This window comes from Neoarius graeffei, chromosome 13 (assembly GCF_027579695.1).
Source record: "Neoarius graeffei isolate fNeoGra1 chromosome 13, fNeoGra1.pri, whole genome shotgun sequence".
In the NCBI taxonomy this organism is placed as follows: domain Eukaryota; kingdom Metazoa; phylum Chordata; class Actinopteri; order Siluriformes; family Ariidae; genus Neoarius; species Neoarius graeffei.
Window position 1 is genome coordinate 79,013,191 of NC_083581.1, and position 20,480 is coordinate 79,033,670.

General features: G+C 39.2%; 1 protein-coding gene across 2 annotated transcripts in view; it reads right to left on the reverse strand.

The window, feature by feature from the left end:
- Positions 1-593: 593 nt before the first annotated feature.
- Positions 594-20,480, reverse strand: part of ngfa (nerve growth factor a (beta polypeptide)) — a 93,436-nt gene continuing 73,549 nt past the window's right edge. For both annotated transcript variants that reach the window (XM_060937042.1, XM_060937043.1), the window contains 2 exons: positions 2,135-2,248; positions 594-1,986 (listed from right to left, as the gene is read on the reverse strand). In XM_060937042.1, coding sequence (XP_060793025.1) covers positions 1,340-1,975 — 636 coding nt within the window. In that variant the 5' untranslated portion in view covers positions 1,976-1,986; positions 2,135-2,248 and the 3' untranslated portion in view covers positions 594-1,339. The remainder of the gene's footprint in view (positions 1,987-2,134; positions 2,249-20,480) is intronic.

Here is a 20,480-nt window from a genome sequence, read left to right on the forward strand (position 1 = left end):
TAGATTTAATCATCTTCAAATTTTTCCTTCCCCCCTCCCCCCTAAACAGGATGACAAGAATGGTCCTCATCGAAATCGCTGGACACATACATACAGTTAGCTATTTATGTTTAGCCAACATATGTCAGTAAGGACCTCTCAGTGTCATGCTAAACAGCTAGCTATATTAACTGCTTCATTTTATGGAGCTAGTACCTTGCCAGGTGTTTATGTGAAGCTAAACTTACTCCAGATGATTTAGCAAGCTAAGCTTAACAAGCTAGTATTTCATTCATGTCTAAAGGTCGTATTATACATCTTCAGTTATGTGTTTAAGGGTGACAAGAGGGCAATTATTGTGATATGAAGATCTACAAATTAAAACAAGGTTATGTGCTAATTTGTCTCTCATGCTAATTATCAATACATACATATGTTTCCGAGTGAGCATGCACTGTCCTGCGTATTTCCTGCATATATTTTTCTGCAGTGTGATGTTGTGGTGTTCTGTGCTGCACCACGATCCTGAAGAAATAACATTTCATTCCCATGTATAAAAGTTATGTGTTGTAATGACAATAAAATCAAGTTGAGTTGAAGGAGAAGTCATGCACTGAAGTACTGAAGTGTTTAATAAATAACAGCATGAACAACAACAATGACAACATATGCTTGCTTTCTGGATGTATACTGTATATACACATACATATTTATTATTTTTGCCTGTATAAACTATATAAATATGTCATGCAGTCATCATAACTTAACAGACCAAAAATGTACAGTGTGAGGTAGGGTAGGACAGGGTCAGGGTATTGAAGGTGGAGAAAAAAATGGGGGAAGGATTCTGGGATGCTGAATTGGCAGTATGACATTTGTTTTTCAGGAGAGATGGATGGGTGGTTGAAGGTTTGACAAACAATCAAAACAAGCCCAGCGCATCTAGAGAAACATTTGTTGAAATCGCTTTCTCTGGAAGCACAGACATGATTTGATTTGCTCAATTACTTTGTTTCACTTGATTCATTTAGTGAATCAGGTCATGAATCAATGCTTCAATGATCTGATTTGTTGATTCACTTCAGAAAACAAGTGAACAGAACCATTAATTAGTACTTCCACAGTTTGAGCCATTTAACAGACTTGTCAAAAGAAGTGAATTGAATAATTTCAATGATTCTAATTACTTGTAGACTTGAGCACACCAGTGAGCCATTTGATTCATTTAATGCACTAACTGAATCATGAACCAATTCACTTGATTTACTCATTGAGAAAACAAGTAAGTCAGATCATCAAACAGTACTTCCACAATTCAATTCATTGATTCACTCAGAAAACAGGTGAAATGACTTGTGAATCAGTGCTTCCACGACTTTTGACTGACCACACACACGCACGCGGCGCTAATTCGGATGAACCTCCAGGTGACCTGATTCTTGTAAGATGTTAGTGCACGAACAAACGTATGTGTGTTGGTGCAATAGGAGTTCCAGTGCTTGTTATCAATCCCACGGCACCCAGTTGTTCCTGGCTTCATCCCGCGCTGGGTGGAGCCGCGGTTTGTGACGCGACACGTGGTTTCATAAAAAAACTGCTTCTTGACCACGTTGTTGATGCGAACATTAGGCAACACCATCACTTCTTCTCCCCCCATGTCTGTAGCACGGGTCATATTTCCCACCCAGTGGTTTTCGCTGTCACAGGCCGAATATTCACCACGGTTTTCGAAGACACGTGCTCTCCGCCGTGTTCGCGGACTCCGAGGCTCTGAATGGCCATCAGGGGGCGCTACGTCGCTGAAGAGCACACGAGGCGATCGGTAACGCCGCTTGTTGAACAGTTTAGGGTCGACTGTGGGGATGAGGTCATCGTGGGTCGAGTCCTGGGTTCCTGCGCTCTGATTGGCTGGTTCCTGTGAGTGGGCATTTCCCACTGTGTTGAGTGCAGCCTGGACGCTGATCAGGAAGAGCAGGACCGGCGTCGACGACCTCATGGGCACACAAGCTGGAGAGAAAGAGAGAAAAGGTAGAAAAGACGAATCAGCTGAATTATTAAGCAAACAGCTCAGGCAAAATGAAACAGTTTTCAGTACGTGTTTGGTGTCTGACAGTTGCTTCTTCAGGCAAATGTTGATCTGATATCTGTGTTTCACCTGTGAAATGTTCCTGGTTGAAGTGAACGTCTCGTGGGCTCCTAAAGCCAGTGTCCAGTGCTGGCTGAGCCCCGAGAGCCTGCCATCAGGACCGGGCAGTGTGTCTGCTTCTCTCTGTAACACACACACACACACACACACACACACACATTTATTACATGAAGCACAAACTCCAAACCTCTCTCCATTTCCTTCTTGGTTTTCTGACCCTAGACTTCAGGTGCCATATCACTGAAACATCAGACAGTATTTGAGATTATGGCCCGCTCAAGATTGGATTTTGCATCAATTACTTTCTTAGATTGGAACTTACTGTATCTCCTTAAATTCTTAATACCTTAAAAATCACTTGTCATCCCTGTTACCAAGCAACTGACATCCTTATCACATCCAGCTTGCTTATCAAAGATATATCCAAGTTATCACAGAGAAGAGAAACTGCAAGAAGTTAACACATAAAGGTAAGCAACTGGCAGCTCTGAATGCTTCAATTTTTGTTTTTTTTTTGACATTTTGACACCATCTTACAGGCTTCAGTCAGGCATCTGATTGTTTTTTTTTTCTATTCCAAAAGATATTTTATGCTGAGTTTGATCTTTATAGATAAATTGTGAAACAGAGAGGCTTTTCCATTTGTCTGCCTAAAGGGAGTGCAAATTTTTGCACTGCACCTGTCTACCTGTCCATCTCATTACAGACATACGGCCACTAGAGGGCAGTAAAGCTCTCTCTCTCTCTCTCTCTCTCTCTCTCACTCACTCTCACACACACACACACACACACAGAGTCTCAAATCCACTCATTATTTACTTTTAAAAACAAATCAGATGTTACCATGGTTTAAATGCTGGGAATTCCGGCTCATTTCAGTGAGCCAAATCATTCAGCTCGGCTTACTAATAAGAGTCGACTCTTCTAGCTCATAAATGATGTATCCTACTGCCTTCTGAACCAGAAAAAAATTTGGAGGAAAGGTGAGTCATGGGCCAAGGAACAATTGATTAGATTTTGATGCAAATCCGACTATGTGGCTTGGCGGAAGTATGAACTCTACCGAGTGCCCTTCTAGTTTGAGAAGTGATTGATCATTTATGCTTGAGCATTTCCCCCTCACAAAATCTTACATGATATTGAAATAAACAAAACAACACTGCTTTATAAAATACAGTATATTTCAATAATCCACCTGCACAAATTGACTCCCTGTCATGCTGCAACATACTCAACATACACATAGATGAGTTTGCCACATGCCTCAATATTCACACTAACAAACTAGAAGGGCAATCGGTAGAATCCATACTTCCGCCAAGCTGCATAGTTGGATTTGCCTCAAAATCTACTCAATTGTTCCTTGGCCCATAGCTCACTTTTCCACCAAATTTCATCCAAATCTGTTCACTACTTTTTGAGTTACATTGGGAACAGACAAAACTAGAAGGGCACATTTTGGTAGCGTGTATACCTCTGCCAAGCCACACATTATGAACATCAAAGACAAATCACTTGAACTGAGGATCATATTAAAGCTGTACACCAAATTTCATCCAAATCCATTCACTACTTTTTGAGTTATGTTGGGAAAAGACAAAAAAAAAATCCTGGATTTGCATCAAAATCTACTCAAATGTTCCTTGGCCCATGGCTCACCTTTCCTCCAAATTTCATCCAAATCCGTTCACTATTTTTTGAGTTACATTGGGAAAAGTCAAACAACAAAGTTGGCAGAGATAACAACGAGATGTTAAAGATGTCCACTGAGACATTTCAACAGAAAGAAAGGGGGGAAACCCTGACTCATGCACTTTCACTTAAAGTAGGCATAGCAGGTAAAAATTCAAATTCAGTCCAAATGGTTTGAAACGGCTCTCACTGAATGCAGAACAACAGACTTTTTACAGAATTAAAATATGTTTATCTGTTCTTGAGATATTACAAATTAAAAAAAATTGAAAAAATGGCTTAATTTTTAGAAAACGGCAGTAATATTCTGTATGAGGATCACATGGTCCAAAATGGGCCTCATTAACCAATGAGATCAAATGTTTTTTTCTTCATAACTTTCCTATTTTTCAAGATATTTACATGGAAATTTTCAGGCACATAGATGGTTGTATACTGAATACAAAGTTAAAAAAATTAGGAAAAACAAATTATGCAAATTAGTATTTAATTAGTATCGATTATGCTAATTAGGTAAACCGTTAAATCAGTACACTCTCCTTCAAAGTTTCACCAAATGGCTTTATTTCTGCAATATAAAGCTGATCTTAACTCCCATTTTTACATCACAAAGAAGAAGAAATGAGTGTTCATTATAACATCTGCATAAATAAGCATTGCCTGTCATTCACATCTACCATTCTCTATCAAAATAAAAAAAGTAATAAAAGATTATTTCTAATCCCCTCTTTGTGCTCTGTAGGCCTTTGTATTTCGCAGTAGGGCCTACTAATGTTTATATGAAAGAATATAAATGATTATTTCGATTAATATTCACAGCTTTCAAGGCAAACCTCAAAAAAACTGTCTGATCCACATCCAATAAACAATTCACATTAACTGAGCTGAAATCGACACTCGCGTTTCTGACTTCCGTTTTTTTTTAAATCTCATCCCAACCACTAAGATATCAATATTTTTCATCAAAACAACTCCAGTTATATTCTAAAATAGTTATTTATTTACAGGAATCAGTTTGATTTGAAAAAATAAGTAGGCAAAGCTCTGAAAACTCACTTCAAAGTCTCCCGTGAATCAGAACATCAAAACTAGCAGAGGGAAAATTTTGCTGAATCCTTCATCAGAAACAGTGAGAGCGAGAGAACATCCCTATAAAAGTGATCTGATTGATATTGACGAGTAATCCAGTGGGAAACCGATCAGGAGAGAGAGAGAGAGAGAGAGAGAGAGAGAGAGAGAGAGCCTGACCGCTTTCCCGTGACTCAAAAAGAAAAGCACCGGCAGTTTCCCGATGTCCCGCCAGCAGAGTTTTTACTCTGTTGTACCGACTTCAGCCTGCCGTTACTCCCAAAGTACTGAACAGATCTTAACCAGATACATTTCTTTGGAAAACAGAGATTATAAGATTTTTAATGACAGTATTCATGATAGAAAATATTCAAGAGTTAAGCAATGACAGATTTGGAAACTTAGATGAGCGTCTGCATGGACAATTTTCACACCACAGCCAGCGAGCGTCTGAAATGTCCACTTGAAGACAAATAAAAAAACTGATTTATGGGAAATGTGAGGTATTGTTATCATTTTAACCAGAGATTTTGTTTCTGACTAAATTACTTTATTCCATCGAGTATCGAGTTCTGAAAATTATCCTATACTCTTAGTATAGTCAAGCCAAGTTTATTTGTACAGCGCTTTTAACAATAAACATTGTTGCAAACAGCTTTACAGAATTTGAATGACTTAAAACATGAGCTAATTTATCCCTAATCTATCCCCAGTGATGAAGCCTGTGGCGACGGTGGCAAGGAAAAACTCCCTCAGATGACATGAGGAAGAAACCTTGAGAGGAACCAGACTCAAAAGGGAACCCATCCTCATTTGGGCAACAACAGACAGCATGACTATAATATTAACAGTTTTAACATGAAGTCAGTTTCGTTGATGTTATAAACTCTTCATTGATGGAAACTTGAGTGCAAAACTGTTCATGACAACTACAGTCCTAAAGTTAGCAAGTCAACTGTAGTCCTCAGCCATAAAAGCATTACTGTAAGAGTCCAAAGTGTCTTCCAAGTGTGACTTTCAACTGTCCATATAAGGCTGTCCTCCAGAGGAGCGATGTGATGAGACTCCAACCAGACACAGGGCACCAGGATGGATCAGGCAGGTCTGAGGAGCAGAAGAGGTTCAGCATCTCAATCCCAGGACCGACATGTAACTCATAGGGACAGATTGGGGGGAGAGAGAAAACACAGGTGGTTAGGTATGCCCAATGTCACCTGAATAAGTAGGAACAGTATACATATTGCACTGAGTACAAGCAGGGACTCCGGCAACTAACTATGACAGCATAACTAAAAGGGGAGAGCCAGAAGGTAACACAGGCATGAGGGAGCCCCGGGACATAAAGCAGCAGCCACTACACCATCAACAAACTCGAGTGAGCAAGCGAGTGGGGACTGACAGCATCCATACATCCCAGTTTACCAAACACTCTGTCTGAGGATCCTCCAGATCTACACCTTTACCTCATAAACACCATTAACACAAGGCTTGACTAAACAGCCATGTTTTCAGCTGAGACTTAAACGCTGAGACTGTGTCTGATTCCTGAACATTACTTGGAAGGCTGTTCCATAACTGTGGGGCTTTGTAAGAAAAGGCTCTGCCCCCTGATGTAGCCTTCACTATATGAGGTACCAGCAGATAGCCTGCACCTTTTGATCTAAGTAGGCGTGGCAGGTCATAGAGGAGCAGAAGCTCACTCAGGTACTGTGGTGCGAGACCATTCAGTGCTTTAAAGGTCAATAGTAGTATTTTATAATCAATACGAAATTTGATTGGGAGCCAATGCAGTGTGGATAAGACAGGGGTGATGTGGTCATATCTTCTAGTTCTAGTAAGGACTCTTGCTGCGGCATTTTGAACTAACTGGAGCTTATTTATGCACTTATTGGAACATCCAGACAGTAAGGCATTACAATAATCCAACCTGGAGGGAACGAAAGCATGAACTAGTTTTTCCACGTCATGGAGTGACATTAAATTTCTTATCTTAGCAATATTTCTGAGATGAAAGAAAGCTATCCAGGTAATGTTATCAATGTGAGTTTCGAATGAAAGACTGGGGTCAATAATCACTCCGAGGTCTTTTACTGCTGCATGTGAAGAAACAGAAAGGCCATCCAGAGTCACTGTGTAATCAGAAAACCTATTTCTAGCTGCATGTGTTCCGAGTACAAGTACTTCAGTCTTGTCAGAGTTAAGCAGAAAGAAGTTAATAAGCATCCAGTGTCTAATGTCCTTCACACATTCCTCAATTCTATTAAGCTGGTGTCTCTCATCAGGTTTTGCAGAAAAATACAACTGCGTGTCATCAGCATAACAGTGGAAACTAATACAATGTTTACGAATAATATCACCCAGAGGTAACATAAAGAAAAAAGCAGTGGACCCAAGACAGAACCTTGTGGAACACCAAACTTTACCTCAGTATGTCTAGAAATATCACCATTTACATCAACATACTGATAGCGATCAGTTAAATAAGAGCTGAGCCAGGAGAGGGCCGTTCCCTTAACTCCCACAGCATTTTCTAGTCTATCCAGAAGAATGGAATGATCAATGGTATCAAATGCTGCACTAAGGTCAAGCAACACAAGCAGCGAGACACAGCCCTGATCAGACGCCAACAGTAGGTCGTTTACTACTTTAACCAGAGCTGTCTCTGTGCTATGATGAGGTCTAAATCCTGACTGATACATTTCATGGATGTTATTCCTATGTAAATATGAGCATAACTGCTGTGCCACAGCTTTTTCAAGGATCTTGGAGATAAATGGGAGGTTTGATATTGGCCGATAATTGGACAGCTGACAGGGATCAAGGTCAGGTTTTTTAATCAGGGGTTTGATAACTGCTAGTTTAAAAGATTTGGGTACATAGCCAGTCCTAAGATAAGAATTTATTATTTTTAGAAGCGGTTCAATTACTTCAGGTATTATCTGTTTGAATAGACGTGTAGGTAAGGGATCTAGTACACAAGTTGAGGCTTTTGATGCCGAGATTAATGAAAGTAATTCAGTTTCTCTAAGGGGAGTAAAACATTCTAATTGATGATCTGATACAGTTATATAGTTAACTACAGGGTCACTTACATTGTCCGACCTTAAATTAGTAGTTTGAATTTTTTGTCAGATATTTTCAATTTTGTCATTAAAAAAATTCATGAAGTCGTTGCTACTCCATACTGCAGGTGTGCATGTGTTGATAGTGGACTTATTCCTTGTTAATTTTGCTACAGTATTAAATAGGATCTAGGATTATTTTTGTTATCTTCTATTAGGGAGGAGAGATATGTTGTTCTAGCAGCACTAAGAGCTTTTCTATACTTCAGGAAGCTCTCCTTCCATGCTAATTTTCGAGTGGTCTGTTTTAAAGTGCGAGTGTCATCATTTTTTTTTTTTAAGATTTTTTTTGGGCTTCCTTCACCTGTATTGGATAGGACAGTGTAGAGACAGGAAATGAGCTGGAGAGAGAGACGGGGAGGGATCGGGAAATGACCTCAGGTCGGAATTGAGCCCGGGTCCCCGGATTCATGGCACGGCGCCTTAGTCGACTGAGCCACGGCGCCCCCGAAGTGCGAGTGTCATCATTATACCAGGGTGCTAATTTTTTGTCTCTGACCATTTTCCTTTTAAGAGGAGCTACATTATCTAAAGTATGGCGGAACGTTGACTCTAAGCATTCAGTTGCCTGATCAAGTTCTGCAGGGGCTGACAGTGACACTTTTACTAATTTCAAGCCTTAAATTTTCTTGTTCTATTGGCAGATAATTTTGCTCATTTTAAGCATTCAATTCTAGAAAGAAGCAAAATTATCTGCCAATAGAATAAGAAAATTTAAGGCTTGAAATTAGTAAAAGCGTCTCAAAGTAAGCTAAATAATCTTATATTTGAGTTCTAGTAAACTTCTAATAAGAAATAATAGATAAATTCACCCATATTAAAGATATTTTCTCTCAACAAGAGATCATTTTTTTGCAGTGCAGCATCATACATCGCCTTTGCTAACTTAAACACCTCTACAAAGTTGCTCTTAGTAACCTCAGACTGACGAAGGCGTATATCATTAGCTCCTACATGGATAACTATCTTTGAGAACCTGTGCTTGCCTAGGACCCTAAGATTACCTACTATGTCCGGCGCCCTGGCTCCCGGTATACACCTGACTAAAGCTGCTGGTGCCCCTAAAGGCTGAGCTAATTTCACGTGCCGTATGATAGAGTCCCCTATAACCAGAGCTCTTTCAGGTTTCTCAGTGGGTGCATCACTGAGGAGGGCAAATCTGTTTGACACGTGATGCGGAGAGGAGTGGTGCTCCCATGGGCGAGCCTCAGCGGTAGCTTTGGGTCTACGCTTATGCTGCCAAGTCGTCACCCATTCGCCCTGCTGTAAGGGCTCTCATGCCGGAGTTGGGGGATTACTAACTCCACCTAGGACATCCAGACTTTCCCCTACCGAAACTACACTGTTCTCATTCTCTGTCAAGTCAAACCAGGAAAATAAAGCGTCAATCAAAAGAAAGAAAGAAAGAAAGCACAACTTTATTCATCACATACTTGTGAAATTTCCTCTCTGCATTTAACCCATCTGAAGCAGTGAACATACACATGCACACACGTGTGAGCAATGAGCACACACACATACCCAGAGCAGTGGGCAGCCATGCTAACAGCGCCCAGGGAGCAGTTGGGAGTTAGGGGCCTCGCTCAAGGGCACCTCAGCCCAAGGCCGTCCCATATTAACTTAACTGCATGTCTTTGGACTGTGGGGGAAACCGGAGCACCCGGAGGAAACCCACGCAGACACGGGGAGAACATGCAAACTCCACACAGAAAGGCCCTCGCCGGCCGCTGGGTTTAACTCAGAACCTTCTTTCTGTGAGGCGACCATGCTAACCACTACACCACCGTGCCACCCTAAAAGGAATGAGCTAGCAAATATAAAGGAAAGTAAATAAGGATTAGAGATCACATCCATATGGACGACGTAACATTCAGGGAGGAACGATCACATGATCGCCTGTGTGCGACCCGGACCCTTAAAAGCGGTGCACAGCCTCAGTCTGGAGGGAAGGACTAACAGTGCCATTGAGATGCCACCGGAGTGAGAGGCTAGTGGCAGCCTATTTGAAACCCACACTGATCCTGTGCAACTGGAGAGAGCAGCAAAAGCAGAGAGGCAGCCGGTAAGCAGCTGGACTTGAAGTCATGGACTGTTTGTTACTCGGTGCCGGTGTCAGCAGTCGTTAGCTTAGCCACAGGGTTGGTAGCTTGGCAAAATGTGTCTCAGCTGTTAATCCTTGAGTAGCATGTGGCTAGTTTACTTCCTTTCCTAAATGTTTGTGAGTTAATACTATGTTGTCTGTGGGGGAAAATGGGGTTTTTGAAATGGTTTAAAGGGTGAGATTAAATGCATTTAAAGTGCTTCATTTATGATTACAAATCGGTGAATTGAAATTATTAAAATACTAAAAAAGGTAATTGTACTGGTTTTATGACATAATTGTGAAGCACTGTGGCTCACTTTATTTGCATATATAATTTAAGGCACTTTAATGGGTTTAAATATTTATAAAAATGTTTATTCATTGTTTACACATGGTTGCACTTATTTACTGTTACATGGTTATTTGCAGCAATACATCTTGTGCAATATTTAACATTTCTTTTTGTGGTTTTTAATTTATTAAAGGTTTTCACCGAAATGGCTAAATGAATAAATGGAAAAAAAAAAGGACCAAATGAATGACATGAACAAGTTGATGTACTGAATCTTCAAAATAAAAGAAGAAAGGAAAAGGAAAAAATTGTTTCTTCATTTGAGTGAATTCTAGTCAACTCTGAGCTGAGGTCTCATCCTTTCAAGTTGGGAAACTGCACAGGAACTTTTACACAAGAACTTGACATTCTCACTGGCCTTCTCTCAAGCCTGGACACGCGCTTCTAACACTGGATTCTTCTCCGTCAGAGAGCTAACTAATCTGCACTTATCACAAATAAAGCTATCACTAGTGACGGAGGAAGAACGACTAAACATCCTGCACTCAGCACACTGAACAGGCTGAAGGTGTGCCATGATGAAAAGAGTCACATACCTTAATCGAAGATCTGTTGATATTAAAGCAGATCTGATGTGGATGACCTCCGCTTGTGGTCTTTATGCAGGAGAAGAAAAAAAGAAAGCTTCCGGTCTTGGCGTTCTTCCAAAAAAAGAGAGAAAAAAACGGAAAAAGGAAAGCGAAAGTAGAATAAAAAAATGAAGAGGATACTGGAAAATTGTTTGTAGAAAAAAATAAAAAATATAAAAAAGATTAGTGATTAATACCAACACTTGTGTAAAAAAGACTTGTCGCAAACAACTCGGGAACCAGGAAGTGCGTAGCAAAGAATGCGCATGCGCAACCCAATCACCAATCCAGAAAAGAGTCTGGTGAATCAGGAGGCCACTGAAGAACTGTGCAGGATCCAGCGATTTGAGCTTCGCTCTCTTCCTGTCAATCTTCAGTATAGCGTGTACTAAACTGTATTTTGTCTGATGGTACTGTCAACTGTACTTTTCGTGTGAATTTTCCAGAGAAACCTATTTAAGGTGTTTCACTTGACCTTAACAATCACTCTTGTACCTTTTAACAAGCTTTCAGAGTATGACTTTTTTATGTAATACTTTGAAAGGTTCCCGACAGTCACCTTTCCAGGGAAAAGAAACACATGAAAGGTACAAAAGGGTACCACCCTGGAGAAGGAAAGGTACAGTGTAGTATATATGCAGTTTTTTAACATATTGCTGCCTTCAAAGTGTACCTTCTTACAGGGAACTTAATAGTTCTGTTTCAACATGTTTTGATGATGTCATCTCGTGCCTCTTTTGAATATTATACAGAATAGGAGGTGATAGATCTGGTCACATTATCATTTCTTGCATTGTGAATTCAAATTAGCACTACTTGCTTCGTAATGTGTTACAGGTAGTAGAATATTTTGATCCAGGCAGTTATTTAGTACAGTACCCTACAGTTTTGGACGCCACCCATGATCGTGTTTGTCTGAAGTGTTCCAAGTGGAAAGAAGGAAGAAATAGTGAAAGCTTAGCACGTCAGAAAATCTCACACACACTCTCTCCAAGCATGGTTTTGGTGCAAGTGGTCACTTTCTTGTGGTGTGTTTCCTCCACATGTGCGGTACGTCTAAACACACACTCGCTTGATGGATGCAGGATGATTAAGTGTGGGGGGATGTATTTACACTCTGACGAGCGCGTGTTGCACTTTAGCGCTGAAATGTGCGCTCCATGTTGCCCTGTGTAAACACACACCGGCTCAGTCACAGAAGGTCAAAGTGGTTTAGCGAATCCTTCTGACAGCTTGTTTCAGTGCACACACCACACTCCCCCTAAACACTACAGCCATCAATCACTGGACTAAAACAGCCACAGATATGCACTGGTACCGTTTGCTTATTTTTCACCAAAGCTGGAAGATTTATAATGTCGGAAAAGATGCCATCAAAAAGTGACAAGCAGACACACACACACACACACACACACACACACACACACACCGCAAGATTCATTTGAAATGCTCAGTTTCTATTTTTTCACACCACAATTTTTACACCTCAACCAAATACACATGGACAAGGGCTGTGATCCAAACCACATAGTAAACAGTGCACTCAATAACAGATTAAAAAAAACAAAACAAAACAAAAAAAACCCAACAACAACAACAAAACAGTCCATGACTTTAAGCCACCACAGGTATCATATTATTTTTACACACTATTTAATGTGCTAGGATGGAATTTGAGATGCTGTTCTAGCTTGCTAACAGTCACATCATCACCCTGTTATGGATGCGATTTAGGATGGAGCCTTAGCCATGGAGAGACTGGAACACACACACATATCCTAATCCATAATTTATTAAAAATCAATCTGTTTATTCCATCTTTTGATTAACACCAGAACTGGTAAACCTCATAGCCGTGGCCTGCGTCCCGAAGAACATATTATGCCAAAACATACAAATCCTTTTTTAAGCAATGTTAGCTGTTTGGCTAAATCTTTGTTTTTTACACTTTTCTGTTTATTCCTGGCTACTGCCTGAGGCAACATCCCAAACCACACATTGCCCAATAAATCATCCAACACAGAAGATGCACTATTTTGTCGTACAATTTTTTGTTAATTTTGGTGACAAAAATGAAGATGAAAAATGTTTTTCAGTGACTTTTTTCTATGATGAAATAATTTATTCTTCTACTCAGAATTTATCATGAAATGTAACAATATTTTTACAGTTGCTGTAATTTTTCATCATCCAAATCTACACTAAAACTAATAAGCAAATTAATAAACTAAAAAACAGCTCATGCTTTCAGACTGATGGTCATGTGACCTCAGAGGTTTAGTTATTTATTTCAATCATTAAACTGAAGACTTGATATTATAGCAGAAAACAGCAGCTCTGATAAAACAGATACGCCCCCCCCATACACATACATACACACATACTGTATGATATATTGTCACTAATATATATATATATATATATATATATATATATATATATATATATATATATATATATATATGTTATTTACCAGCTGGGAGGTGCGTATGGTGAAATACTGTGACCGAGGTCTTCAAGAGGCCCTCGGTCAGTACTTAAGGCCGAGGTCACGGTATTTCACCATACAGACTGACCTTAAGCTGCTAAATAATATATTAATTTTTTTCTTTATCAAATTCTAATGGAAAACGAGAGCGTCCGAAAGGGAAAACCGAGCCGAGCCGCCATTTTGAATCCTCATTCACGGCTGTAATGCAAATGGCTTCCTCCTCAGTATACAAGTGCACTTCCATGGCAGGAAAAAAAACTACATTTTGCCGCCCATGTCGTCCCCTATTTATACAAAATTGAGTCATTCAGGATTCAGCCATGTTTTTGCTCAGCGTTAGTAGCAGTTACAGATTTTAGCTTTCTCCTGAAGTGTTTTCTTTTATTTCTTCTTCCTCAGGGGAGTAAAACTCGCTTTTGCTGTGAACACTATCGTTATCGCTATCCATGCTGTAAAATTAATGCTGTTCTCCTGAGAAATGCTGGCAAACATTGATAAGATTTTTGATAAAAATCTTATAAATAAATCTTATTTAAAAAAAAGATAAATGTTGACAAAAAAAATGCTACTATGCTTGTTGTTGTTGTGAACGAGCGAGTTGCCAGAGGTCCGTAACCAGGGTCTGTAACTGGGGTCCGTACTGTAGGATACAGACCCGCTTGCCAGCCAATCAGAGCACAGGATTTGATGGAAACCAGACCGCGAAAAAAATAAATACTGATATTACACAGTTGTATGAGTACATGAAGTTTATCTTCGAGTGGTGAACATATTCACAAGTGAGTGAAGTGAATGAGTGGTATATTTTTCAACACAAGAAGATAAACTTCATATCTTCACGCCACCGTGTAATGTTCTTTATATTATATGGACACATCCACAAAAAAATACGCAAGTTACTCAAAGAATTTTAATGTTGAACTGGTTCGCCATTTTGCCAACGCTCATCTAGTCAGCGGGAAAACACTGGGAGTGACGTCATCAAAGGGAAATATCAGGAATTATTATCCATACAGGACACTTTTTCCATAGAATAAAAATGTGTGTTCTATTCCCTTCTAGCGGGTTTCATTCATTTGATTTGATAGCATGCAATATTGTTAGCATATCGCTTATCCTACGTGTGTTACGTCACTCTACCCAATAGAGAATATTGCATGGTTGTCAAGATGACATGATGTCACATGTCAGAGATGTAAAATTTCTGCACTAGCGAGTGACTGTGACAATTTGTAAACAAACATGGCCGCCAGGTTTGCTTCATTAAATACGGGAGATTTTGAGAGAATTTTGAAAGAGAAAGACGTGTTGAACACCCGAAAGGAATGTATTATAATAATAATAATAATAATAATAATAATAATAATAATAATATTTCTGGCTTTTTTTCGTGGTCTATCAGATATATTCCATTCAGCTACTCGTCTTTGACTCGTTCAGTATCATGCTCACTGAATGGAATATATCTGATAGACCATGAAAAAAAGCCAGACAATATTATTTAAATATGTCACTCAGATCCGTGATGTATTTCATATGAAAAATGTGAGTTTTTCAACACGAGAAGATAAACTTCATATCTTCAAGCCAACGTGTGATTTTCTTTTTATTATATCGACACATTCACAAACAAAACGTCCCCAAATTTATCAAAACAACTCACTCATCGATTTCCTCACAAGTGACAGATAGAGATTTATATCATGGTTTTAGTTCTCCACGTCCCGGATGGAGCTCGGATCAAAAATATAAGTAGTGTATTTCCCAGTAAAACACTCATGTCCATATAATATAAAGCTGTATTGGCACTCCCACTTGCAAGGGCAACAAATAATGCAACATATTGAATGAATAAGAAGAAATTCTAAGTCTAGCTGGCTTATTTATAGAAAAACTGAAGCACAAAATGATTTATTAAAATGAACGAGATTTTATGCAACTTAAGAATTAATGAATTCATATGAAGTAACTCAAAGGGCATTCAGTAGAGTCCATACCTCAGCCAAGCCACATATTCAGAGTTGGATCAGAATCTAATTAATTGTTCCTTGGCCCATGACTCACCATTCCTCCAAATTTCATCAAAATCCATTCACTACTTTTTGAGTTACATTTGGAACAAACAAACAGAGGTGAAAACATAACACCCTCCAACAATGTTGGCGGAGGTAATAACTGAGCTGATCAAAACAACAAGAAAAACTCCAAAAGGACAACAGTTGATAAAATCAAAGATGACCCAATTACTATGGTGCAGATGTTATCAAATTTCAGCTGTGATCAAAGCGTGTTTTTCAAGAAGCTCTGCGATAGATTGCCCTGTCCAGGGTGAACCCTGCCTCTCTCCTGAAGTCAGCTGCGATTGGCTCCAGCAGCTTCCACTGCAACCCTGACAGATAAGCAGTATAGATAATGGATAGATAGCTGGCTGAATAGATCTCGAGAGGAGAAGGATGTATGATTTTACTGACATGAACTGGGTTTAAGAACAAGTCAGAGAGAAGTCAAGTCAAGTCACGTTTATTTATAAAGCACTTTAAAAACAACAACAGCTGACCAAAGTGCTGGACAGACAAGGTAGTACAACTTGATTGACAACAAAAAAGTGAGCATAACAATATACACATACATACAGATAAATAAATAAGACAATCATGCTGTATTGAACGCCAGGGCATAAAAATGGGTTCTTAGGTGAGATTTAAAAACAGCCAAGGAAGGAGACAGGCATATGTGCAATGGCAGCTCGTTCCAGAGCTTAGGTGCGATCACTGCAAAGGCCCGGTCACCTCTGCTTTTTAGCCTACAGCGAGGAACAACAAGACGGAGTTGGTCGGCTGACCTACACGCCCTAGATGTTATCTGAACCTTTAGAAGATCTGATATATAAAGTGGAGCCAGACCATGTAAAGATTTGAAAACAAATAAAAGAATTTTGAAATTTATTCTATAACGGACAGGGAGCCAGTGAAGGGCTGCAAGCTCAGGTGTAATATGCTCCCACCTTCGTGTTCTGGTTAGGAGGCGGGCTGCAGCATTCTGAACTAGTTGAAGACGGGATAAGGAGGAACAGCTAATGTCCACATAAAGGGCATTGCAGTAGTCTAGGCAGGAAGAGACAAAGGCATGAATAGCCATCTCAAAGTTTTTGAGGGATAAGAAGGGCTTAACCTTGGATAAAAGCCTTAAATGGAAAAAACTAGATTTTACAACTGTGTTTATTTGTTTCTCCAATTTAAAATTACAGTCTAAAGTTACACCAAGGTTTTTTGCAGTGTCTTTGACATATGGGTCAAGGGGGCCTGTCTCCATGCGTATCACAAGCAGCACTGGACCGAAAGACTAAGACCTCAGTTTTATTTTCATTAAAGTTTAAAAAATTTAGAGCCATCCAGGCTTTGATGTCCTCTGGACAGTCTAATAAATCTCAGTGAGGAGTGATCGACTGAGTGGCTTCTCCCTGACCCATTAGCTCCTGCTAAATGCCGCGGCACCACTGCTTCTTGGCTGGGAGAAAGCTGTGAAGAACTAAACGTGACTTGAATTATTCCTCGTTTTGCAGTAAAATATCTGAAGGCAGCTGTGCTGATGGTGCTAGTATTCCTTATATGGTCTTCCTGTAGTGTGAGGAGGGGTCCACTACAATATAAACTTCCCTAAAACCTTGGAAAAGTTTCTTGTTCTTTATTTGAAACTCAGTCATGAGCTTAATTTTGGCTTTTGGTGGAAGACAATAGAAAAGATGGCTTGCTGGAGTGTCTCCATCCATCCATCCATCCATCCATCCATCCATTCTTCCTTTTTTCTTTCCATCCATCCATCCATCCTTCCTTTCCTCCCTCCTTCATTCCATCCATCTATCCACTTTTCCTTCCATTCATCCATCATCCATCCATTGATTCTTCCTTCCTTTTCCCATCCATCCATCCATCCATCCATCCATCCATCCATCCATCCATTCTTCCTTCTCTTTCTTTCCATCCATCCATTCTTCCCTTTTCCATCCATCCATCCATCCATCCATCCATCCATCCATCCATCCATTTATTCTTCCTTCCTTTCATTCCTCCTTCTTTTTCCATCCATCCATTCATCCATCCTTCTTTCCTGGTACACCAAAGATCAATTGAAATGAAGAACAGTAAAAGAGGAATAACTGAAAACAAACAAACAAACAAACAAACAAACAAACAAATAGATTACAAGAACAAAAACAAAAAACAAAAAAAAACCATGTTGTTTCATAGACATGCTGATTTCCTAATCCATGTTTTCACTGTATGATTATCAGATTAACTAAGTTACTGACATACTTTTGGCAATATATTTGAATATTTGCTACATCCACCCTTGTGTGTCAGCACCTGCATGTAAATATTTGTAAAAAAAAAGCCCATGTGTGTCTTTATCTAAACTGAAAAGCTAGTGTGCTACTGGAATACATACTCAAGGTTGCCAGGGATGTGGTTTTTAGATTACAAAGCCATCTGTGGTTGCTAAGATTCGACCTCAAAAGGACACGAGAGAAAATAAAAATGTTTATGTGTTTTCAGTCAGGTGACTAAAACGATTACTTTGGGTTTTTTGAGCAGTGAATGAACGACCTTTCACTGTATCACCACTGCTCTGTGACATTCCACCAATGGACAGTGTTTTGGCCTGTTTCAGGTCTTTTTGTGCATTTGTTTGGGTTTGTCTGGAAACTTGTTACAGGCTGAAAACTCGCTAGAATTAGTGAAATAGCTAGTTAGACAGCTAGTGTGTTTTATACGAGCTTACTCTGTTTATCTAATCCGAGAAGCTTGTGAGTGATTGTACATCAACAAATGTCACAGTGATTACACTGTAATAACATCATTAGCAGCAATAAAATGCAAGGTGATTACTGATATGAGGCTTTAATGCTGCCACAAACTTCACTTACACGCTTTATATAATTTGCCCATGGCATCCTGCACTAACAGATTGTCAGTACTGGATAAATTAACATCCTTCAGAAACACAAACATCCTGCTACTGAGCGCTGCGTCTCTCACACTGAGAGCAGTGTGTGAACTGTGATGGTGTTGGGTGTCGACACGGTCCTTTTGCCAAAGTACACATGCTCACTGAGGTGCCAACAGCAACGATGAGATTATGAAGTGGTGTTAAAGACTGATGGTTCATTTCTGTCATCAGAAAGACAGACATGGCACATACAGTATTATAGAGGTTCAAACTGAAATAAAACTAATTGACTAAACAATTGCAGGGGAAAAAAATCTGGTGGAATGACATTTGATCAAATACTGTGCCTGTGGTTATGAATTTGCAAACTCAAATCTGATTAAGTTCTGTAACATAGCATGCTTTTCACAAGATGTTTAACCAGAGGATAAAATCTTGTTTGCTTCATAAATCTCATGGCTCCAGTTCGTTAAAATACTTAAATAAAATGACTAGCCACAGCCAGACACCAGCGAGAATCACTGAACATCTGGGAAAAGGGAACAGTTTTGTTCAAAGTTGCCAAAACACACAGCTTTCACATTTAGAAATATCTAAAACAGTATCTTCATTATGAAATGTTTGACCTATTCAAGATTCTGCACTATTTCTAGGTCCCTATTTAAATGTAAGCAAATATGTGAGATTTTCCATGTGAACTGCTTTGTCCAAAAGGTCCGAATTTCCCCATGTGTCTAATCTCTTCTATCGAAGCACATTTTCAGATGAAATTCTGATGAATTGGATCTAAAATATGTCATAAGGTTTTGCACAAACTTATGGAGCCCATACGAGCTTGAGTGCACAGTCATTGAAGTGAAAAAAGAAAAGGGGGGAATGGAAAAAAATACTAAAACAAGCAAGCAAACAAAAAACAAACAAACGAAATTCATGAAAATATTTCTAAGATTCATTCAAACTGCCGTCAATCATATATATTTTTATATTTTATAGACACAAGTGTTTCACTGGGAAATACACCGCTTGTATATTTGATCGACGCGTGACATCATGCTGTCTTGACAACCATGCAATATCGTAAACCATATTCAACGCTCATTCTCCATTGGGTAGAGTGATGTAATACACGTAGGATAAGCGATATGCTAACAATATTGCATGCTATCAAACCAAATGAATGAAACCCACTCGAAGGGAATAGAACACGTTCTAATTCCATGGAAAAAGATGAGTAGCTGAATGGAATATATCTGATACACCATGAAAAAAGCCAGACATTATTATTATTATTATTATTATTATACATACACATTCCTTTTGGGTGTTCAATGCGTCTTTCTCTTTCAAAATTCTCTCAAAAATTCTTCTGTATTTAACGAAACAAACCTGGCGGCCATGTTTGTTTACAAATTGTCACAGTCGCTTGCTAGCAAGGAAGTTTTACGTCTCCGACACGTGACGTCATGTTGTCTTGACAACCATGCAATATTGTAAACCATATTCAACACTCATTCTCCATTGGGTAGAGTGATGCACCGTAATACATGTAGGATAAGCGATATGCTAACAATATTGCATGCTATCAAACCAAATGAATGAAACCTGCTAGAAGGGAATAGAACATGTTTTAATTCCATGGAAAAAGTGTCCTATATATAATTCCTGATATTTCACTCCGATGACGTCACTCCCAGTGTTTTTCCGCTGACGAGATGTGCATTGGCAAAATGGTGAACCAGTTCAACATTAAAATTCTTTTGATAAAATTGCTTTTTTTTTTTGTGGATGTGTCCATATAATATAAAGAACATGACACAGTTCCATGAAGATATGAAGTTTAACTTGTCATGTTAAAAAATATTTCACTTGTTCACTCACTTGTAAACATATTCACCACTCGAAGAAAAACTTCATATCTTCACACAACTGTGTAATATCCTCTATATGTATTACATTCACAAGGAAGCATGTTCACTAGTGGTACTGGACTTTTGGACCCCACAGTATTTTTTTTATGCAATAAAAATTACA